This window comes from Hirundo rustica, chromosome 5 (genome assembly GCF_015227805.2).
Source record: "Hirundo rustica isolate bHirRus1 chromosome 5, bHirRus1.pri.v3, whole genome shotgun sequence".
Classification (NCBI taxonomy): Eukaryota; Metazoa; Chordata; class Aves; order Passeriformes; family Hirundinidae; genus Hirundo; species Hirundo rustica.
In genome coordinates this window covers 25765572-25789162 of record NC_053454.1, presented here as the reverse complement: position 1 = coordinate 25789162, position 23591 = coordinate 25765572, and the positions used below count along the sequence as shown (strand labels likewise).

At 37.5% G+C, this 23591-nt stretch overlaps 2 protein-coding genes across 3 annotated transcripts in view; both read left to right on the top strand.

Moving 5' to 3' along the window:
- The first annotated feature begins 4215 nt into the window (after positions 1-4215).
- Positions 4216-13573, top strand: CNGA1 (cyclic nucleotide gated channel subunit alpha 1). Of its 2 annotated transcripts, none has more exons than XM_058420683.1 (8): positions 4216-4336; positions 7116-7258; positions 7495-7557; positions 7947-7979; positions 8079-8180; positions 9046-9153; positions 9297-9403; positions 10227-13573. In XM_058420683.1, the coding sequence occupies exons 2-8, from the start codon at positions 7152-7154 to the stop codon at positions 11642-11644; spliced, it is 1938 nt and encodes a 645-aa protein (XP_058276666.1). In that variant the 5' UTR covers positions 4216-4336; positions 7116-7151; the 3' UTR covers positions 11645-13573. The 2 variants fall into 2 exon arrangements, with proteins under 2 accessions (XP_058276666.1, XP_058276667.1); XM_058420684.1 differs by lacking the exon at positions 4216-4336 and adding an exon at positions 6509-6561 and having other exon boundaries at positions 10227-12320.
- Positions 13574-14659: 1086 nt separating this feature from the next.
- NFXL1 (nuclear transcription factor, X-box binding like 1) overlaps positions 14660-23591 on the top strand; it is a 44263-nt gene continuing 35331 nt past the window's right edge. Inside the window, exons 1-10 of the mRNA XM_040064394.1 lie at positions 14660-14819; positions 15986-16156; positions 16509-16618; positions 18173-18306; positions 19801-19979; positions 20160-20321; positions 20427-20527; positions 21735-21849; positions 22190-22314; positions 23109-23231. Of these exons, the coding sequence (XP_039920328.1) occupies positions 14660-14819; positions 15986-16156; positions 16509-16618; positions 18173-18306; positions 19801-19979; positions 20160-20321; positions 20427-20527; positions 21735-21849; positions 22190-22314; positions 23109-23231 (1380 nt within the window). The remainder of the gene's footprint in view (positions 14820-15985; positions 16157-16508; positions 16619-18172; positions 18307-19800; positions 19980-20159; positions 20322-20426; positions 20528-21734; positions 21850-22189; positions 22315-23108; positions 23232-23591) is intronic.

The window sequence follows — 23591 nt, the reverse complement described above, 5'->3', positions numbered from 1 at the left end:
TTAGGACTGATTGAGAGCAATGCCTGGATCATAAGCTAATGCAAATCAGCACAGACCCATTTAATTCCCTGGAGCTGTGCCAGATACAGCTAAGCACAGATCAACTTCTTGTGTATGAAGTAAAAATATGCATGTACTAAGAGTCAAAGCAATTTTATGGCAGTTTTCATTTCTCCCAAAGAGTAATAAGTGTCTTATGAAATCCTGCTATGCCCTCCTGTGTTATTGCATTATTTTCCCCTCCATTAAATGTGTGGAAAACACAAGAGGAAATTTATGTTAGAATTCTACTACTTATGTAGTTGCACAACTTCATTAATTATATGATGTATGAAAGGTTTCATGAAACTTCCCTTAAAGCCAGCAAACACTGGCTTTGGTTGTTGATCTTCGATAACAATGGAAGCACTGACTATTTAGCCATTTTTAATCTTTTACATTTATAACTAAAACAGCCACTGGAAACCTCATTTTTGTGCCTTAATAAACACCATATTTACCTCTGTGTTAGCCTTTAACAGCTTAATTACCATAATTTGTCTGTCTCCTTGGCTTTGTTATAAATTCTTTAATCTTGTTGAGGATTTTTCTTTTCTTATGTGCATATACATTGAGTTCCTTATGCAGTATTTAATTATATTATTTTAAATATTAAAGATGATGACAAGTTTCACCACAATTAGAAAGTGTGTTCACTGTGCAGCTAGTTCAGGTTCAGACATGAAGCAAGATCCATCTCTTTTATTTTTATTTAGGAAAATTGCATGTGGCATTTTTAAATCCTGTTACCGTTGCTCAGCTTCCCTGTTCTGCATTACTCTGCCACTGTCTGCTACATGACAGTGTCCAAACATGAGTTCTGTTTAATACAGAAGCTACAGATTTTTTACCTGTCCTGGCATGTAGCCATGCAAAAATTGCTGAAGTAGATTTGCGAATGAAGCTCTGACCATGGGAACTCTATCCACCCCACTACATGGTGATTTAGTGAAGACCTGCAGGAGCAATACATAAAGAAATGAATTACAGCTGAGAAAAAATTCTCTAGACTGAAGTTCAAAATGGTTAGATTGCTGTACTTGTTGTATAGAGATTAATTGTATACATGTTCCCTTATAAATGCCCAGATAGTGCCACCTTAACTCCTTCTATACTACAAAGAGTGAATAACATGCAGGGCTAGATTTATTAAACCTTTTTTATCTACAGTTCGTTTTCTACCACTTTTATTGCTGGCAATGTCATATATTGATGATTTTTGTTTAAGCAGAGTGAATACCAGTTGAATCACCTTTGTATGTGTAAATGTTTTAGCACCATTATTCTGCGCAACCAACCAAGATATCCTATGTTATTTTAACTTGAAATAAAATTCTGCTAAACAGAAGTATTGGATGTACACAGCTTCTGGAACTCCTTTAGGGTCACTGCAATTATTCTTTATCCCAATTATACCATTGAATGAAGATCTAGTATTTTCTGGAGAGTTTTCTCATAAGCCAGTCCCTCTGTTCCTCGCAGGTGTCAGGCCGGGAGTTGAAGAGACATCTCAGGGGAGAGACACCCACTGAACCTGGAAGGCACAAGGATAATCTTACTGCAGGTTCATCTCAGGGCACAGAAAAAACTGCCAGGTGTGGTCAGACACAGTGTGGATATTTCAGAAGTGCTAGTCCCTGTGCAGAGTAGTCATGCAAAAACCAGGGTCTGGACCTGGAGGATGATGGTGAAAAGCTGTGACACAGTGTTTGAGCACATTGTGCGGTGCTGTGCTCTGGGCCTATGAGCACTTGCAGTGCTTTGTGATTCCAGTCTCATCTGCACGTGAGAATCCAACACACCAACACACATCTTAAGTCGCTGTTTCACTCTCCATCACACACCCTAAAGTAAAAATACAGTACCACCTACTGGTGGACTCACTGTTGGCACTGATGGTTTTCTAGTCATCAAACCTCATTGGAGCAATTGAGCTTCATGACACTGAATTCTAAGTAAATAAGCCAGAATCCCTGGAGTCTTCTCAACTACAGCACTTCCAACATTACATTAATTGCTGAAATCACATCAGCACTAGAAAAACAGAACAGTATTTGCAGAAAATTAGCCTGCCAAAACTGTGGTTCCAATCCAAACACTTACCTGTTTACAGAGCTTCCACACAGTAAGCTAAAAGGCAATGTTGTGTCATTAAAACCTGCTTATCTATAAGTCATATACATATGTAATGTATCTAGTGTTTTGGCTATGGGCATCTGAAACTACACATAGCCTTAATAGGATTGAGAAGAATTACAGATGATGACAATGCAAGATGCAAATATAGATTATAGTTGGCCTACTAAAATGATAATCCATTAGTACAGTCGTTCTCCCATCAGGCAAGGTTACTTCACTGGAATACAAAATGACAGGAAAATATCCTTAAAAAAGTGTTGACATGAAACTAATATAATCGTCTGTGAAGTCAATGGTAGCTATGTAACTGGCTTTTAAAGGACGGCAGAATTGACACCACTGCGTTGAGCTCATCCAGAATTTGCCCTGAAAACTTCTTCACAGGTTAGTGAGGTCCTGGCCACTGCAAGGCAAAGAACTGTCCAGGCCTAGTAGGACTCATTTTCCTCTGAGAACTTTGAAAAGTTCCAGGGTAAACAAATTATGAAAAAAATAAATTAGCGTTGCTTTGCAGGACTTACTATTTTATAAGAATCCCAGCAGTTCTATACCAGATTAAAAAGGTGTATCAACTCTTTTGTTGGCATAACAAGGCACATGTCCCAAACATTTAGTGCCACCACATATTCACAGAATCACTGCTCACCACTGAACACTGACATCTTTCAGAATGCAAGACAGGAAAAAAAAAAACCCACCCTGGAGAATGACAGAGGTAAAACTGATCAAGATTCAATACTGGTTGGATGCAGTAACCTTCTGAGATTCCTTCCATATCTATGATCTTAGGCTAAGAGATGCATTTCAGCTCTTCCGAGACAATAATAAAGCATATGCCAGAATTTAGAAGATTATTCACTTCTTTATCTACTTGTTATGTTGCATATCTTACTCAAAAGTGGTGTACGTGGCCTCCATTGTGCATAAGATTATGCATTTTCTTGTTGCCCATTACTATCTTATTTGAAATTATTTTTGTTCTTTAAATTTCAAATGCATGTTCTCTTTTCTGGAAAATGGATTGACTGTTTCCAGGGCTGCAAAGTCATAGCAGCAGATGTGTCTAATTTGTTTCTATCATCAGTTTCAACACTTACCTGATTTTGTTGCTTAAGAACTGCTTTTTCCCCCCCCCCCCCCCCCCCCCCCCTAAAATGGACCATGTACAACATTCCAGATTGAAAAATTAATCACTCAAACTTCAGAGAACATTATTTTCCTCATTCTTACAGTGTCCAGCAGTGAAATATGAAAGGCGAAATATGAAAATACCATCTTCTCTTTTGAAGTATATGCTGGGATCCTCATGGGGCCTTTTTGACTCCCTGGCCACTACGGATGCACGCTTGCACATTTCTAATGGAGGAGGAATGCAGCTACTTAAACCATTTTGCAAAGTCATAATCCATACTGAAGCTCAAGATCAGTTCAGTGTCTTAAAACTTCATCATCAAGGCATTTTCCACTAAAAATATATCCACAATTTACTGGATTTTCAAAGCATCAAAATGTTATGTTATGTTATGTTATGTTATGTTATGTTATGTTATGTTATGTTATGTTATGTTATGTTATGTTATGTTATGTTATATTATTTAAGAACTTGAGTAGTTTAAAGTGTTATTTCCTTTTCTTCAGCTGTATGGTATGCACATTAAAATAAACAGGAAATTTCCGTTTATGGTGTTTTATCTATTACAGTAAAAATCTGTTTCTACAGCTAAAAAGCATCTGCAATATTAAGAAAACAAGTGAGGGGACAATACTTAATAAATATTTATTTACAATTTTTTTTTTCAGTTTCAGAACAGAGTGCACTCCAGTATTTGTCACTTCTTCTGCTTGTAGATAGGGATAGTAAGCTTCTGCTCAGGTGAAGGATAATACTGACTGCCACTGTCACTTTCATCTCCCTCTAAATCTCAAAATCCATCACTAGGTCAAAGAAATCCTCCTCCAATAACGATGTCCTTCCTTAGGAACAATTCAGAGAATGGCACGGGGGGCTGGCTCTTTGTGAAATCAACCAGTAAGGGATTTATTTATGAGATGTTGATTATATTTAGCTTTTTGTAGTGATTCTGCTTATGTAGTAAGGAAATGTGGCTGATTTAAAGAACTGAAATCTCTATTAGAAGGAGAAGATTACATCCTCAAGGTAAGCATGCACACTTGCTTGTTGAAACTGCTTATTGCCGAGCTGCTAAGGACTCTTAGCATGTTAGAAAAGACATATTAATGTAAATGAAGATTTTTTTGCTGTTTCTTATGCAGAAAAAAATTAGACCTTTATATGATGCCAAAATCTGTTCCAAGGTATCCCTATTTAAAGCATTTTCTCTATGAAAATAATGATTAGAGATGTGAATGTGGTGGGCCAGTAAGAAAGGGAGAAATACATAAAATAAAAGAGCAGAAGCAACAGAAGCTGATCCACTCATCACAATCCTGTAAAAGGATAATACTGCCTTCATTTTATTGCAGCCCCAAAGATTCTGATATATAGTAATTAATATAACGAGTTTTTAATGCTTGAAAATTTGGTTGTTTATAATAGTAGTTACATTTTTAAAAATCCAGAGTAGTAAAAGGAAACTATTTGGGATGATACAGTAAAAAACATATGGTAGAAATCTAAGATATATCTAAAGAAAGCATCTATCTATTACCTTTTAAATTTGCTACTTAGATATGATAATGTGAAAATGTGCATCCCTATATTAAAAAGCACTGTAGCAAGTTGTGACAATGTATCAGTTTAAGAAAAATTATGTGTGGCTACAGAATATGATAGTGATAGAATTTATTTGAAATGCTTCAAAATGCATTAAGATGAGTTCGGACTCACTGAGTTTAATGTGATATTTTCCACTGTGCCCAGTATGGGCAAATACTGTAAAAAGTTAGCAGTCCCCAGACTAGATTTAATTACTACGTCTGATCTGCTTGCACTGGGCAGATGCTGCATCAGCACTTCTGTGTGTTGCACTTGGGAACTTAAACTCCCCACAATTTGCTTTTAGACTAGTGGAATTTGAAGATCTTTTTGCACTACCCATCGTGATTGATTGACAAGGAAAATAACCTGGTGCACCACTTACCTAAGTTAGACATGAAAGTTGGTATTTTGAGACTACAGGGTAGTTAATACTTCAATTTCTATACCACTTAATGTTTTCAGTGCCTCAGTAATATGAAATGTTCGGTCCTGCCTCAAATAGCAGCTTCTCTTTCCCAGCAAATCCTATGCATGGCTGCCATGGCTGCTTCCCCAGAATACAAGAGTATCCCACAGTGCCTCTGCTTACAATAGACACCAACAGATCCACAGGATTTTGTTTATTTAAAAAAAAAAAAAAAAGGCACAGAAAATCCAATTAACCTGAAGAACATGGGAATGTAGAGGATACAGATTTTTTTTTTGCCCAGCCTTCAGGCTATATAGTCTGGATTGGTGTCATTTTGGACATGTTCTATTTTATCATAATTATCATCATCTTTAAACTCTAATATAAGTGCAAATCAATATGTCTGGAGAGCACAAAGCCAAACTTTGTTTTGTTTTGTTTTGTTCTTGAAACTAAAGAAGACTTAAAGAGCAAAAGTAAACATGAAAAATATATGCCTATGTAGAAATGCTGGAACTGTGAGTACTAACATGGACTGGTTTAGAGCCTCCTCTGTCAGAGAAATTATTTTCCTTGAGATTATTGTATTTGCATTTGTCTGGTGCTGGGTTGGACAAAGCTTTATTTTGCACCATTATTTGTGTGGCCCTTTGGAGGATATAGGTTTAATCAGGATGGAATTTTGTGTGCCAGCATTAGTAGAGCTTTCAGAGCACCTGTAAGCAGATATAAAGCTATTTAATTGAACCTGGTGTAATTTCAATCCTCTCACTTTCAAGCAGTAAGTCAGTGGAAACCCTGGTACAGCTTTTTGTCTCTGGATGAATCTAACCTGAAGTTTACCATGTCTTTGATATTTAGAATATTTTTATGTCTATTTATCTTAGACCTGATCCTTGCTGGTTGTGGGAACTGACAGTGGTCAGAAATTAGATTTTAGGCTCCAGGCAGTAGCTTGAGCCTGTGGGAAAAGCCAAGTACATAACTCTCTCACTTGGGCCTGAGAAATCATAAGGAGTAACCCAAAACAAACCTTGTAGATACAAGCTCTTCCTGACACCTGATGTTTTTCCAAGTTGTTTATGGTAAAGATGTTTACCGAGAGGCATCGGTCTGAAACAACCAATAATATTCATTGTACCAAAACACAGGATAAAAGATCTTGTCTTTCAATAACCTTTGCTATAATGCCTTCCAAAGAAACCAGAGTTCTACATATCGTTATTTGAGCTGTCCCAAATGATAACGATAGCTGGTACGCATCTAAAGACTGACTAGTAATTTTGGACTATATTTAGGACTATTCATGGAATAACACATCATAATCTTCAATTTTTATAAAAAATCTGTTTTATTATAAAATCTATTTTGTTGAATGCTATATCTCAGTTGGTCAGAGCATGGTGCTAATAAGATCAGGGTTGGGGGTTTGATCCCTGTATGGACCATTCACTTAAGAGCTGGACTTGAATCTGTTTATCCACCTTGATACAGTGTTCCAAGCCTTTGGTTCAAAACCCAAAGAAACACTGGTACATGTTTCAAACACTATTGTTTAAATATTTTTGAAGTACATGTCAAAACAAAGGAGAAAGACCTAAATTAATGCTTCCCTAAAGATGTGTACAACGTTCCCTCTAGCAGCAGTTGCCAGGTCAGTTTCTTGTCTGGTGGGAATGTCATGGGAGACAGGAAAATGCAAATATTCTTGTTGGTCTTCAGGAAAGCAAGGATGTAAAGGATTCATTTTTAGGGAAAAAAACACTACTTATTCTTGTGGTTGAATGACTTGATTCTTTTTTAATTCAGCCTTCTTCAACTACCCAAGTTAAACCAAACCTGACCATGAAGGTAGGAGTGATTGAGACCCATCAGTCCCATACGGCTGTTCCCAGTGTGGTAGTGCATGACACCAGTAAGGACCTTGGACTGATGCACAAAGGGGAAAACAGGTACGTCAAAATATATTTTGTGTTGGTTCAGGTTTTTTAGTTGATATAGGATTATCTAAGCACATATACTTGCTTTCATATTATTTTCCTCACTCCTAGTAATAAACTAAGTTTTTAAGATTATAGTAAATTCTGTAAAATCTAGTAAATTATTGTAAATATTTAGGTGATTTTTTTTTTTTTTTTTTTAAATTTCAGCAGATATCATATAACTGTGTTGTTTTGTTGTTTCTCAGGCAACAATGTCTACCTGGAGTATTTGCATGCTACAATATCAACAACAATAGTAATAAAGATGAGTAAGTACATTTGCCATTTGATAAAATGAGAGTACTGCAATTTTGATTTTAAAAGCAGAAATAAATAATTATAATAAATACCTAATAGTTTCATTAGAAACAGTTATGTCATTCAGATAAGCCTGAGAGACTGCACATATGTTTGAACTTCATGCATATCAGTTATGATGATCATCATTCTTATTACCAAAGTTACTGATATTGTATCTATTAATTTAAAATGAAAGTAGTTCTAGGTGAATACAGTAAGTAATAATAAAAACACTTTTTTGAAGGCCAAACACCTAAGTATGATGTTATCCTTGCTGAATTCAGATACTTCTAATAAATAGATGTTGGACAAATGGGATATGCATCCCATGAGCCTATCTCAATTTTCTTTTTCTTAGAGAGGAGAAGAAAAGGAAAAAAGAAAAGAAGAGGTAAGATGAAGAGTAACAATACTACTATTTCTATTTATTTTTTTTCTAAATATGTTTAACTTGATCCTTAACAATAGAAAATGTTAATCTATTTCTTAGCAAGCCAGAAAAAAAAAAGGATGGAGAAACACAAAAGAACAAAGATAAAAAGGAGAAAAATAAAAGTAAAGATAAGTTGAAGAAGAAAGAAAATATAGAAGTGTAAGTATTTTTCATTTAGGTGCAGTTATGCTATATAATAAAATTGCTTTTGATGTAAGAACAAATTCATTCTCGGATATCCTGTAAAGATGTTTATACCTTAGCGAAAGAGTGTAAAGACTGCTGTTCTCCCTAGAGTAGAGTTGTTTTGACTTAACTTCATATATAGACAAGAGAAATATGCATGCATGGAGGTGATCTGAAAACCTTAATCAAGATATATTTCCTTTGGATCCTGATTATCTAATATTTCTTGGATAAAGACGTGCCAGTATAAAACAATCTCTCGCACACACAAAGGCACCTACAAGCAAGTAAACTCTTCTGTGCTCTAAAAGTTGTTGCTTTATAGTCTGCTTGCTAAATTCATATTTTTCTGGCTAAGGAAGAGAAACTTAAAACAGTGCAGTAGAAACCTGTGCTGTATGATTCTTTGGTTTTTTATGTAAATTATGCCAATGTTTTATCTTCCTCAGGGCTAGACTTTTCCCTGTGAGAAAAGCATGATTCATCTCATAATTTATAACTATCTAAAAACTAACAGTCACTTTTTTTCTTTTAATGATAAACTGAATTATAAGAAAAGAGAGTTATTTGGGTAGGATAAAAAATTAAAAATCACATGTGCCACTATAAAGTGAGACTGCCAAGTTAACTTTGGTCAGCAAAATTTAGATTCTAAAGTTTGTGACACACCAAGTCACACCAGCTTCATATCTTCCATGCATTTGAGCAAGGAAGTTTAACTTTGATAAAGCCATTTATGTCACAATAATAATTTCTGGAATGCTTAATTCCTCAAAAATGATACATGTATTTCAAGTCTCTCATTAAGTCTCTTTTTTTCCCCCTGCTTACCACTTAGGAAGAAGAAAGATATTTTCACCATTGATCCAGCAGGAAATATTTATTACAACTGGTTGTTTTGCATCACAATGCCTGTGATGTACAACTGGACCATGATTATTGCTAGGTGATGTACTCCTTTAATGACTACATAGAACTTCTGGACAATCATAATATCCTTGACTAGACAGAAAAATATTCTATTCATCACTGATTCATGAAAGTATTTATTTTTTTAATGGTAATTTACTTTTGTTTTTTCATATTCAGAGCCTGTTTTGATGAGCTTCAGCATGATTACTTAGTGGCATGGTTTATTATTGATTATGTTTCTGATGCCATTTATGTTGCTGATATGTTTGTACGGACAAGGACAGGTAAATATATTCAATGAATAATTATTCTTTTTTTCATATTTATGCCAGTTTTTTAAAAAATCAAAACACTACTACTTCTTTTATCTGAATAGCCTTGATGAGGTACAATAGTGAAAAAAAGACACCGAGATAGATTTCTCAAAGACTGCAGTCTTACTGTAAAAGTAGAAGAAATTCTGATGAAATTCTGATGTATTACTCAAAGGACACATGAAGTTCGAGATATGCAGGTACAAGCTGCTCTTCTGCAGCTGACTCACCAAGACAAAAGAAACATGGTGCAGCCAAGAGAGGATCAGATGTTCTGAAAAAACAGTACCTAAATCTGGTTTTTGTATTAATAGGAGATTCAACTATTTGCTTGATTTTCAAGACCACCAAGCAAGCAAGACATCCCATTAGCTTCAGCTGCAACTATTTATTTTAAAATATTGTTCTATGCAGATATTAAGTAGATATACTCAATATGGAACTTAAATTCCTGTGTTCAGATCCTTTTCCTCATTAATCACTCTTCCTATAGCTTGTGGAAATTTCTTTGGAGGGGAAAAAAAGGTTTCATTTTTTTCCCAGCTGTTCACCATAGTGGAAAAGTGGAGGAAAATATTCAGGTCTAGAATTGTTTATCTTTCATAGCTCAAACTGAATGATATAGCACTAAGTTGACTATTTGGAAATAAGACATTAAATATTGAAAATTAATAGAAGTTATGTTCCATATGGAATTTGCACCCAAAATATTTTTCAAAGTTGATTTGGACTGACATTAAACACAACACATTTGAACCTGTAGCATTTTTTATTATTTACAATTTTATTTTAGGTTACCTGGAGCAAGGTCTTCTGGTGAAAGAAGAACAAAAGCTACGAGAGAAATACAAGAAATCTTTTCAATTCAAACTAGATTTTCTGTCAATCATACCAACTGATCTCTTATACTTTAAGTTAGGATTGAATTACCCAGAATTAAGAATAAACAGACTACTCAGAGTAGCTCGGATGTTTGAATTCTTCCAGAGAACAGAAACAAGAACAAATTACCCAAATATCTTCAGGATCTCCAACCTTGTCATGTACATTGTGATTATTATTCACTGGAACGCCTGTGTGTACTACTCTATCTCAAAAGCCATTGGATTTGGGGCTGATACATGGGTCTACCCCAACACCTCAGATCCTGAATTTGCCCGCCTGACAAGAAAGTATGTCTACAGTCTCTACTGGTCAACACTGACCCTGACTACTATCGGTGAAACGCCCCCTCCTGTAAGAGATTCTGAGTATTTCTTTGTGGTTGTTGACTTCTTGGTTGGAGTACTGATCTTCGCTACCATTGTTGGTAACGTGGGCTCAATGATCTCCAACATGAATGCTGCCAGGGCGGAGTTTCAAGCAAAGATTGACGCTATCAAGCAGTATATGCACTTTCGGAATGTGAGTAAGGACATGGAAAAAAGAGTTATAAAGTGGTTTGACTACCTGTGGACAAACAAAAAGGCTGTGGATGAAAGAGAAGTCTTGAAGTATCTGCCAGATAAACTAAGAGCAGAGATTGCAATCAACGTTCACCTGGAAACGCTAAAAAAAGTTAGGATTTTTGCAGACTGTGAAGCTGGTCTGCTGGTTGAACTGGTTTTGAAACTCCAGCCCCAAGTATACAGTCCTGGAGATTATATTTGCAGAAAAGGAGATATTGGACGAGAGATGTACATTATTAAAGAAGGCAAGCTGGCAGTAGTTGCTGATGATGGAATTACACAATTTGTGGTCTTAAGTGATGGCAGCTACTTCGGAGAAATCAGCATTCTTAATATCAAGGGTAGCAAAGCTGGCAATCGAAGAACAGCCAATATTAAAAGTATTGGATACTCAGACTTGTTTTGTCTGTCTAAAGATGATCTCATGGAAGCTTTAACAGAGTATCCAGATGCAAAGGCTATGCTGGAAGAAAAAGGCAAGCAAATCCTAATGAAAGATGGGTTGCTGGACATTGAAATTGCAAATTTAGGAAGTGATCCTAAAGATCTTGAAGAGAAGGTTGCCTACATGGAACGTGCTATGGACAGGTTACAAACCAAGTTTGCCAGGTTGTTGGCTGAGTATGAAGGTGCACAGCAGAAAGTGAAAAAAAGACTTACACAAATAGAGAAAATATTGAAGCCAGTTATAGAGGAAGAGTTTGCAGACTTAGAAGAAGCAGATCCATCCACAGATAAACCTGGATTGTCAAAAGCAGAATAAAAACAATGGAAGTTGCCAATAAGACTGAGGGTCAAATTCTGGCTGGGACTGAATACATTAATTTCTAATCTTTGTAGTACCTGATTATTGATTACAAAAAAATAATTTGTTGAGACAATGTCACTAATCTCCTACATGCAGCACATATTTGGCGGTTTTGGGGCAGGAAACAGGTAGAGTATGATCTGCTAATGCTTTTTGTATTCTCTGTAATGCTGCTCTATGGCAGATGCACATACACTGTCATATACGGGCAAATATTGGAAGTTTTGCTGGTTGTTTTAAAATAATTTCTTTGTGTCTGCTCATGGAAAGAAGGAAAGGTTTGGTAAGAGTTATATTATTTGAAGTCATTAACCTTTATATTAAATTTGTGTATAAATTAGCACATTTTACTACCTATCAATTAACATGAAATTAATTAAGTATGGGATATTATAAAAAGAATTAGGTATATCTACAGTGTAGATGAGAATACTGAAGGCTGTAAGATTTGGAAAATACTATTACTTCATTGGGTCCACCTTGCCTGATTTCTTGAAATATAAGTGGGCAGTTTGAAATAGACATTTTTTCAGAATAATACATGCAAAGGCTGAAATACAGAGAGGAGAAAAGGAAACTTTTTGCAAGCATTAATATGAAAGATATGGATGGCTCATAATGTAATGTTCTTTTAACAATAACAAAAAATAATATACAAATAATATACAAATAAAAATATACATTAAAGATTTTCTGTTTCACGTAATCATGTGGCTGTGGAACATGGGCTATCAAGTTTTGAAGATTTGTAACTAAAAATGTTTACGTCCCTAATGTAACACTTGTTTATGCCGGCAGAGTGCAAGGGGAAGACATGACAGCAACAGGCCAAATTCTTCCTACAGTGTCTTCTGTAGATGCTGTTGGGGGAAGAATATGACTTAAGAGGCTGTTTTTTCCCACTGATAGAGGATTTCTTTCTTCATAACTACTTCTGAGATAGTAGTATTTATAGATTCATATGTTAGATCCATTTTCAACTGCTTTAAGGTGCATTATCTCCTTGGATTTTCCCCTAATTTGTGTCTTTTTTTATTGACAAAAAAAATTGTTTTCTTAGTTATGGTCTCAGCAGAGTATTTGTAGCTGGGTATTTTCAGTAGAATTTGATCATAGGCATGCAACATTGGATAAGTTTGATGAAAGGGAGTGAAGAAAGGGATTGCAAAGAGAGACTTGATAAGCCTCTATTTAGGGAAATTTGATTATCCCAAGCAACTGGACTGCTGCGCTTAAAAAATACATAAGTACAGGTTACTGTAAATAGTATCTCTACACTTGCATTCTCTCCTTAATGAGATGGAGATAATATAAATTGGGTATTTTATAAAGCGCATTCCTTTGTGTTTGTTTTATTTTTTGATGCTTTCCAGGATGGCAGAGATCTAGAAATAACTCCTGATTTACTGCAAGGATGAAATTTTGTTAAGTACTTTGTGCATAGAATATATATGGAACAACAAGGGTAAATATAAATATGAAATGGCTGTTCATGCCCTGTTGATCCTGTGCTTTGAATGATAAATGGCTTAGTTAGCTGATAAGGGAAAAGGGAATGCCTTCCTGTCAGTAAAGATCCTGTACACAGGAACAAGGATTATTCTGGTATTTAGATGTATTGCGAGTGTTGGACTTTGCAATCAGCATTCTTCCAGCTCAGTTCTTGAATATAATTTGCAGTCTGTGTGCCAGCAGCAACCTATCCCATATGGCTACTAGGCACTTAGGAAGCACTTCTCTCCTTTGCTGAAGTGCTTAAGACTTTTTATTAGATAAATGTGTGATATGAAGTTTTAATTTAAAAAAAAAAAAAAGGCAGATATCTACTGTTAATTTTTTTTTTTCAGTATTGATCCTCCAGTCTAAGACATTAATTGTATTCAATAGCTGCCTCTTTCTTGGGAATAAAAACTCTTTTAATTAAACTACTTCAAAATAAAATAAAAAACCAGAATTGATCTCCAGTGGTTTGCTTAGTATTTTCAGACTACTTATGGTTGGAAATCTTCTATAACAACTTTTATGAGAAGGTATGCTGAAAAAAGGCTAAATGCAAAGTTTCCTCCTGGGACACAACATAATGTAAGTGCTATAAAGAGATGTCAATAAAATTAAAATTATTTTAAACTGCCTTTATTTGTCAGAATTTGGGAGGCACACAGGCTCCTCAATATATGTTTCTGCGCACTAAAACTTCCACCATGTACTTCAGTGAAGTTTCTAAACAGGCTTTGTGGTCGGTTTTTAACTCTCATACTCCAGGAGCGACGAAGTTATAGGAGATACAGGAGCTATGAAGAAAATGCCTTGCAAGAGCAGGAGCGGCTGCCAGAAATTTACTCCGGAGAAAAGGAGGCTCGGGGGAACATTTACGGCTCGATACATCTACCTGAAGGGAGGCGACAGTAAGGGGGGGGCAGTGTCTTCTCCTAAGAAATAAGAATGGCGCCAGTAGAGGTTAGATGAGCCTGGATTAGTTAGATTAGTAATTAGGTTTCCTAGGTTTCCTAGTTACTAGGAAAAATTTCAGCCGAAACGGTTGTCAAGCACTGGAACAGGCTGCCCAGGGAAGTGGTGGAGTCACCATCCCTTGAGGTATTTAAAAGCCGTATAGATGTGGCATTTGGGGACATGGTTCAATGCTGGACGTGGCAGCGCTGGGTTAATGACGGGCGGGGTGATCCACACCCTTCCCAAGCTGGAACACCCTGTGAACCCAGGGACAGAGTCGCAGCCCCGGCTCCGACCCCGGCCGGCTGAGGCGGTGCCGGGCGCCGGCCCGCCCGCCGCGCGGGGAGCGCCGGGAGCTGTAGTCGCGCTGCCGCGGGAGCGCCGGCGGCCCCGCCGCCTCCACCGCCGGGCGGAGCGGCCGGGCCGGGCTGGGCCGGGCGGAGCGCTCCCCGGGCGGCAGTGCCGGCGGGGCGGAGGGTCCGATCCCGTCGCCGTCCTTCCCTCTCTGGACGCGGACAAATGGAGGCTCAGTGGCGTCAGGGCGGTCGGGGCCGCGGCCGCGCCAGGCCCGGAGACGAGCTCGCCGCTCGCTCTGGGACGGCCGCCCGGCCCCCGGCCGCGAGAGGCCGCGGCGGTGCCCGCGCTGCGGCAGCGGGGACCATGGGCGAGGGGGCCAGCGGTGAGTGTCGCGTTCTGCCCTCTACCCGCGCTGCCGGGCCCCGCGCTGGGGAGCCGGCGGTGGCCCGGAGCCCCTGCAGGTGGCGAGGCGAGGCCGGGGCTGTCCCCGGCGTCGCGGCGAAGGGAGGCTGGCGGGCCCCGGCCCCGCTCCCGCGCTGCTTGGCGGTGTCGAGCCGGTGCTCGCCATGTGCCGTGTCCTGCCTGCAGGTTCCTGCCGGGGAGAGACGCGGAGGCCTCTGGCAGTGGCGAGGAGCGAGGGGCTAAGCCCTCGCCACGATGCGCCGTCTTCTCGGAGCAAAAGAGTAAAGTGTGAAGTAATGGATGAAACGTCTGTTTCTTTCTGGTTGGAAACAGCCGGAGGAGTTGCTCGGTAGAGACAGCGTTAGGTGCGCTGGTCAGGGAAACACTTCGCTCCGGTCTGGGAAAGGTGCGGGCTTTCGGTGCGCGCGGCTGCTGTGAGCGCAAGTTCATCCTCGGGAAATACACCCGAGGAGTGCCAGAAAGACAGAGCTCTTTTTAGTGGCAGCATAGTTTCTTAAGAAGGTAAACGAAACTTTAGGAAATCCCGGTAAATATATTGGGTTTGGTAGTCTAATATGGAAAGGACGTGATCTCCTGTGAAATACATGAACACACTATTGCAATAAAGATATGTTGAATTTGAAGGAAATCAGTGAAAGTCACAATTTAAGAAGTACCAAGTACTGGAGAAATACGTGTATGATATCTGCAAGTTATGACAACTGTAAATTTGTATAAGCAGAACTGCTTGTCGTGTTTTGTTTTTTTTCTTCCTCGTGCTGTGACAGCTGTGTTTGTGTGGGATGTGTGGGGATTTTTTAAAGTATCCTTTGGGGATTTTTTAAAGTATCCTTTTCATAAAGGGGCATTATAGTTGCTTATATTCTGGTATGTTAGGTTGGATTTGTCAGCAGTAATTGACAGATAATAATTCCTGCTGTGAATTTTATGATCATGCACAGTAAAGAAGTAAATACAATTTATCTCTTCTTGAGTGGTGTTGAAAATGTAGTGATGTAATACTCTTAAAAAATAAAATCGGGTAACTCTTTAAAGAAAAGGATATTTGAAAGTATGTCAGACTGAATGTGGTGTTTACAATTAGCTATTGTGGTATTCATCATCATTAGTATTTTCTTTTAATAGAATTATCTTCACTGAAGAAATTTGATGAAATTAAGAAGGCTAATCAGGCTGCAGCAAAAAAGCTAGTTGAAGACCAATTAAGCTCGTCATCTGAGGATGATGATGAAGATGCTGAAATAAAGCAAGGGAAGATTTTGGACAAAACATTTACCATTTACACCAGTCAAACTGGTAATGTTTTTATCATTTACTGACTTTTCTTTTTGTGTGAAAGCATAAGCAGTGCAGTATCATTGTGTATTAGAATTTTATTGTAGTTGGAAGGAAGGCACTCTATCATGATGTCTTACATTAAAAATATTTGTTTCCCAGCAGTGCATGCTGGCTACTTCTTGTCTTTCATGTAGAGCAATGATATAGCTTTAAACGGTCTTAAGTGTGGCTTTTTTAATAATACATGAGTAGCTTTATTCAGAGAAAAAAATACTTTGGCAGCAGTCTAAACATGTACAAAATAAGATTACAAAATAAGTCTAAACATGTACAAAATACTGATTGCTTTAAAAATCTTTATCCATTAAAGATGGAGACGCCAGTGAACTGGAACGTACGAGACAGTACATGAATGAGGCTTTTCAGTCAGGGGCCATGACATGTCTCATCTGCATTGCTTCAGTTAAAAGGAACCAAGCTGTAAGTACTTTACAGTAATCTTTTAGAGCAAAACAAATGTAACTGTCTGAAAACTTGTAATATATTATTGAGGTTATTCTTGGAATTGATAGCTTTAAAATGGCAAAAGTACTAAATGCAAATTTGGCATCTTTGGGTTTTGAAACACTGGAACACATAAGGGGTTATTTGTGTAGGTTGTAATTAGAATATGTCTTTTTTTTGCCATGTGTTTGTTATCGTGGTGTAAAATAGCTATTTTAGGTTTTGGGTAGTAGCAGGTGACAAAGATAAGTGCTTGAATGCAATTATATATTCAATAAGCTATGGAGTAGCAAAGCAAAACACGAAACACGAGAACGTTAAGAGATATGATTGTTAGATTTATGGCAGGGAAGCTAAGATAAGCTTTGCTGCTCTCAATGCTGATCAGATAATAAGAAGTGTTTGTGTCAGAGAAGTTTGTCCTATTTCATATAGGTACATTTTATATAGGAGAGATTTCAGGACAAATATTTTTTCCTCATTCTGTTAAAGATACTTGAATCAAAAACAGTATGTTTAACATTAAAAAGAGAAGAAGCGCAGAAAATAATTTCTTTTGATAGATATACACAAACTACACGTACCAAATGAAACTGTAGTCAGTAACTTCTTTCTAAAAAGAAATGCAATATATTTTGTACAAATTCTTAACATATTTAAACCATATTCTTTCAGACCTTGATGAATATGTTTAGCTTGATACTCGAAGTTCTGTGTCTCTTGATTCTTGATAGAGTTAATCTTATCTCAGCAGAAATGAGATGATTTGCTAATTGGAACTTCTTTTGTAACACGGTTGCTAATTATCTTGAATCTGTATCACTTCAGCCAAGTCTGTTTGTTTATGTAATGTCTACTGCTTAGCTTTAGTTCTAGGAACTTAGTCCTTGGCCCTGTCCTCTATAAATTAATGGGGAAAGTCTCTGTATTTTCACAGTATTATTTCATAACATTGTCTTAAGTTATTAAAAAAAATAGTTAAAATTTTCTTCTGTACTTTTCTTACCAAATTATTATGGGTTTGGGTAAAGCCAAAGTCATCTTTATGGTGCTAGGTGGTTTAATAAGGGAGAGTGGCACAAACTGGGCCTTGGGAGGTGCAGATTGGATACTAGGAAGGTAGTATGACAGTTGGAGTAGCTGAATGGTTGTGGAGTCCCCATCCCTCAGGACTTTCCAGCTTTGCTAGGCAAAGCTGTGTCTGAACAGAGCTAAGCTAGTAGTCCTTCTTTGGGCATCAGTTTGTGCTACATTACCTCCAACAGTGTGCTTACATCAACATTTCTCTGATTATCTGACTATTTTGGGCTCCGTCAGCCTTGGCAAGAACTTCCCACGGGAGTTGGAAAAAATATTATATGAATCTATAACGGTAAAACTGTCTGTATTGATCTAACAGTGGGTATAATCTGAAAAACCGTTTTTAAAGGGAAAATTAGCAAGCTTATATTTCTTTAGATATTAGGAATGTTCATCAGTGGAAACAGAAACCTCATTTAAAGCAATTGGCACTTGATGTCTGCTCTTTAGGTCTGGAGCTGTTGTGGATGCTTTTGTATATTTCATCTGGTATGTATCCAAAAGTGGGCCAAGGACAGCCTCTTCCTTGTATCTTCTCCTTTGACGGATGATGATTTTGGGAAGAAAGATTATCCCTGGCCATGGTGAGCTCCTCATGGTACATGTACTAAGTTATTTCTTTTGGGAAAACTGTGCAAACTAAAGGAACTGTGTTCCTTTAGAAGGAGTAGTACTTGTACATCATGTGCACAACAGGAAAAAAGAGTTTAGAAGACTGACTTTTCCATTGCTTTTTAAAATTATTTTAACATTTTCGTTAACATGATTCAGAAAAATTTCCCAGTGATATTAAAACCTTGCTGCACCAAATTTGTTTTAACCTCTGAGAAGGTAACTTACTTGTCATGAGTCTCAGCTTCTGCCATTTATTTCTGAATGGTTTTACATACTTTTCACTTTTAAAGTTGGCACACGAAATAAGTTTTAAAAATACTGTCGAATAACAATAGTCTCAGTATAATCCGAACATTAAATTGGGTCTTGTAGTTTTCCTTGAGATGGTGTAAAGAAGAAGGTAATAATGTGGCTGCATAAATAAAATTTCCTAAGCAGATTTGTTTAGGAAATAAAGTGTCAGTTGTTGGCTGGCAGCATCTCAAGCTGATAATGCCTCTTCTACTATGAACTTGTTTTGATTTTAAACATTATGTTTATGATGAAAAAAAATTCCTGGCAAATGGTATTTTATTTTACATTTAAGGACATGCTAAAACTATGTTATCACTATTGAGAAATGGTTCATGACCTGTAACCATGATATTGTATCTGATATTATATCAGGGCAAATTGATATTTTATAAAAATGAGTGCATCGATCTTTCAAAGTCTTTCTGTTCTTCTCTGAGGGAGACCTTCTGGCCTGTTGTCTTTTCCCAGTGTAGCCAGCAATGTGAATTGCTTTGTTTCTCCTTCCTTGTGTTGCCTCCCTTATCCATGGCTTGCAGGGAGCCTGATGGGCCTGTGGTACTCAATAAATTCCAGACCTCTAGTGTCTATCTACCTTTAGCAATAATGAATTTTTAAATTTCTGTTGACATTAAGGGTGAGAAATGAAGGTGTATATCTTGAATCTAAAATTTTTCTGATAAAATTCTAATCATTATGCATGGTTTTAATAGCATTGCTAAGCTTTGTTTTACCTGGCTAATAGACTGCTACTAGTAAACCCCTGGTTTTTAATCCTTTTTTTAAAATCGCTTCTATTTAAGTAGGTTAACTGTTGCATAGATTCTTTTGATATTTATTGACATAAGAATTATTCTGATTTTTTTGTGCTGATTTTTTGTCTATGTATATTCCTAGAGAAAAGAAATTGCATTAACAGGACAATTCCTTAGACAGTCTTATTAATTATTGTAAATCTGTTTAATTATGTGTTATCAAATCTGACATATAGAAGGACCTTTATTCTGTGTTACTGTATGTTGTTGTTATTCATTACAGTGGTTGTAAAAATGTTAATTGGTAGCATTGAAACAGTCTTGGGAAGCCAAAATGATAAAAACTTTTTAAAACCTGTTTTAAAAAATTGTTTTAAAATGTTGCTTTTGTTTTCACTCCTTTTTCCCTTGTTGTAGTCCGAAATGTAGGTTTGAATACAAACGCTCTGAAACTCCCAGTAGGTATTACTGTTACTGTGGAAAAGTGGAGAATCCAACAGTGGACCCATGGCTGGTACCTCACTCCTGTGGTCAGATATGTGAGAGGGAATTCAAACCTTCGTGTGGTCATAAGTGTTTGCTGCTTTGTCATCCAGGTAAATCCTTTGTGTTTCTTGGTTGTGTGACCTGTATTTAGGTTACACAGTTCAGCTTAACATTTGTTAAGTATATTTAAAATTCTTAGAGTAAAAGAGATGTAGTCAAGGGTACATTTGCTGAATGGCAAGACACTGTTTTTCCTATTATTAGCAAGATACTCTTTTTCCTGTAATTAGGACCGTGTCCACCTTGCCCAAAGATGGTCACAACAACCTGTCACTGTAAGAAAGCCAAACCAGTGCCCCGCAGGTGCAGTGCCAAGGACTGGTCTTGCCGCCTGCCATGTGGACGAACATTGCTGTGTGGACAACATGCTTGTGAGAATCCCTGTCATGCAGGTAGAGCAACCTTTTTTAATTTCAGAGCAGTAGTTGTTTCTGTCGTTAAAATAGATCATTCTTTTGCAATTCCTACTCTCAATGTCACTTTGCAATTGCATGCAGGAGATTGTCAGCCTTGTCCACGTGTCAGTAAACAACGGTGTATCTGTGGGAGACAGACAGCGGAGAGACTTTGTGCAAGTCCTCAGTGGCAGTGTGATCAGGTGTGTTGAAGCTGTCCTTTTAAACTGATTTCTTGCCTTTATAACATTTGATTACTTGGTGTATTAAAGATTGGGAAAATGTATTCAGTAAGAAAAAAAAGAATTTTAACCTTTGAAAGTAGAATCAAACATTTAAACAGCAGTGTTTGAGAAGAGATTTAATTGGTGGCTCCGTTAATTTTTTTCTAATAGGTAAAATGTTAATGTTCTGGAATTGTTCTGGAATCCTAGCAATGAATTTAATTTTGTATACTCTTTCTTGTACTTGAGGTTGAAATTTCAGCTGTTGCCTTCAAAAATAAGAATGAAACCACAGCTTAATAGACAAGAGTTTCATGCTTATTTTTAGGACTTTAGCGGAATGAAAGCTTTGTGTTTAATTCTTTGAAGTATATTTGCAGCCTGTGCTTAAGACCAAGGTTATGGATTGACAGACTGGAAAAAATAAAAATAATTTTAAAAATTCAGTGCTGGGTGGGAGGCTGCACCAGGAGGTACTTGGCCATTCTGATCCCAGTGAGAAAGGTACTTGGCCTCCGTCAAGTATCAATTAAAATGCAGTTTATTTCAGTGAGCGTTACAGAGAAAAGAAGTATAATCTAAAGACCAGTATGTCCCTTTAGATCTCTGGAACCCCAAGCTGTGCAGCATTGATTGGGCCGTGATAGATGTGTAGCATGCAGTGCAGACCCTGTTTTGGTTGTTGAAGGTATTGTAGGATCTTCTCACAAGAAAGCATCCTTGATCATAATTTCTATAGTCAAACAGAAAGGATATTCAGATGAGAACTTCTTGCTGCACTTTTAGTTAAAGGCAAGGACATGCAGACAGCATAATCACTGGTACCAAGTGGGAGCTGCCTCCAATCTCTTCTGCTACAATAAGTTTATCCTGTGGCCGTAGCATACATGCAGCACAATGCAGGCCTGAAGGCTGAACTGAGTGTGCGGCACAGCACAGACCTGCAACTACTCAGGTTTTCTGAATCACTAACTCCTCACTGTACTGTCATCTTCCAGGCACAATCACTGCAGGGATGATCAGTTTTATTTAGTGAACTCGGCAAATACAACATTTATTATCAACATTCAGAAAAAGTGAAATTCCATTCAGAAGCATCTCACTTCTGCTTTTTAGCCTTGGCTTGCTTTGGCTTGGTATGTGGTTCTATTACATTGCATTCAGTTGGTTTCTCTGAATTTCTCAGGTGTGTGGGAAATGTTTGCCATGTGGCAATCACACATGTGAACAAGTTTGTCATGCTGGTCCCTGTGGAGACTGTCCTCGTTCTGGGAAAAGGTCCTGTCCATGTGGAAAAACAAGTAAGCTACTTTTTTTTTTTTTTTTTTTTAATGATAAATTGAATAAAAAGTCCTCCAGTCTTTCACAGTGAGTAGTTTAGGCTAATTCTTCAGGGCAGGCTCCAGAAAGTGTTCTTATCGTCAACAATAACAGTATATTAACTTTTTTTGCATAGCTTTCAAATCTGTATTTAGCACCAGGGGTTTAATTTGTGATGTGAATAACTGAGTAATTCTAAAGAAGCTTTGCAAAAAGAAAAAGACAACTGTCATTGAACTTAATATACATTGCATTTTTTCCCAAAATATTTTGGCTTTTTTTTCCCTAGATGTTTACTTGTACTTCTCTCTCTTCATCTAGAGTTTACATTGCCTTGTACAGAAGATGTGCCCACCTGTGGTGATAGTTGTGACAAAGTTCTGGAATGTGGCATCCATAAATGTTCACAGCGCTGTCATCGGGGTCCCTGTGAAATATGCAGACAGGTTAGTCTGCTACTTTATCAGATTCACGTTTTGTTTGGGCTATTAAACTGTGTGCCTGGAACAGTGCAAATCACCTAAGGAAAATGAAATCATATCTATCACAAAATCTGTGACTTTGTTTATTCAAAGCAACATGTTCTTTCATTTTTCCCCTCCCACTTCAACACAACTCTAATTAAGTAGGTGAGTATTGTGTTGAGTTGAGGCTGTACCTGTGGATGAGTGTATTCCTTTGGTCTGGTTTTGTTTTTTAAAATTATTATGCCCTAAAAGACACTTAATTTTCCCCCCATCTTTTCTAGCTTCCTTCCGGCTTTGTCTTTCTATGATATTCCTTCACTAGTGAGATGGAAGGTGGCGTAACATAACATTATATTCCTCTTTGTAAGAAAATGAAGTTTTACTGTGCTTTAAATATATCTGGAGCTTCTGTGGTTTGGCCTACAAAGCCATTGCTCTGTCAGATCTCAATAGTCTCTTCCTGAATCAGCTTTGGCTACAAAGTGTAGGTGGTAGTAATCATCACATGACAGCCATGGTGAAGGTCAGATAAACCTGCTCATTTACTTCTTAAATTATCTGTGTACACTAAGGGTCAATCTACTTTGGTGTGCAGGAGTGGTGCTTTTTTGTATGAATTTGTTTTGCAGTTACACTTATCATCTTGTATGACGTGCATTGTGTATGCAGTGAAGTGTTACTTTTCCTTTACAGATAGTAGTAGAGCTTTTGTTTTCCTTTTTTTTTTCTCTTGTATTAAAAACACCCTGCCTTTTTTGCCCTGTTTTGCCCAGGAGGTGGAAAAACAGTGTCGCTGTGGGAAGCACACCAAGCGCATGCCGTGCCACAAGCCATATCTGTGTGAAACAAAGTGTACGAAAATCCGTGATTGTCAGAAGCACCAGTGCCGGAGGAAGGTAGGTGTCCACAGATAATTTTTCTCAAATGCATTGTTTAGCTGACTTCTAAAAAAAAAAAATTAGTTAAAATCACATCAGTTTGTTGCTCCACCTCATGTTATTGTATAGAAGGAGGAGTTTTCTTCCGTGTCACTGAAACTAGTTTTCAGTGTACCAGAATTCTCTGATAAGGACGACATCAAGTAAAACTCACTGGCCTTATAAACGTGGAGGGCATTTTGACAACTCTGCAGTTCCTGAACCAGTTTTGCTTTCAGATTCTTGAGTAATCGCTGATGCTTTATGCATTCTGCAGTAGTTAAATCAATTTATTTCCCTACTTTGTAGGAAGAGCTGGGAATCAATTATAACTTTATC

What these genes read in the sequence shown, in the direction of transcription:
- CNGA1 (XM_058420683.1), top strand. Translation starts at nt 7,152, where the DNA reads ATGAAGGTAGGAGTGATTGAGACCCATCAGTCCCATACGGCTGTTCCC. An exon ending in AACAATAGTAATAAAGATGA is followed by an intron (nt 7,558 to 7,946) that starts GTAAGTACATTT and finishes TCTTTTTCTTAG; the next exon opens with AGAGGAGAAGAAAAGGAAAA. An exon ending in AGGAAAAAAGAAAAGAAGAG is followed by an intron (nt 7,980 to 8,078) that starts GTAAGATGAAGA and finishes TCTATTTCTTAG; the next exon opens with CAAGCCAGAAAAAAAAAAGG.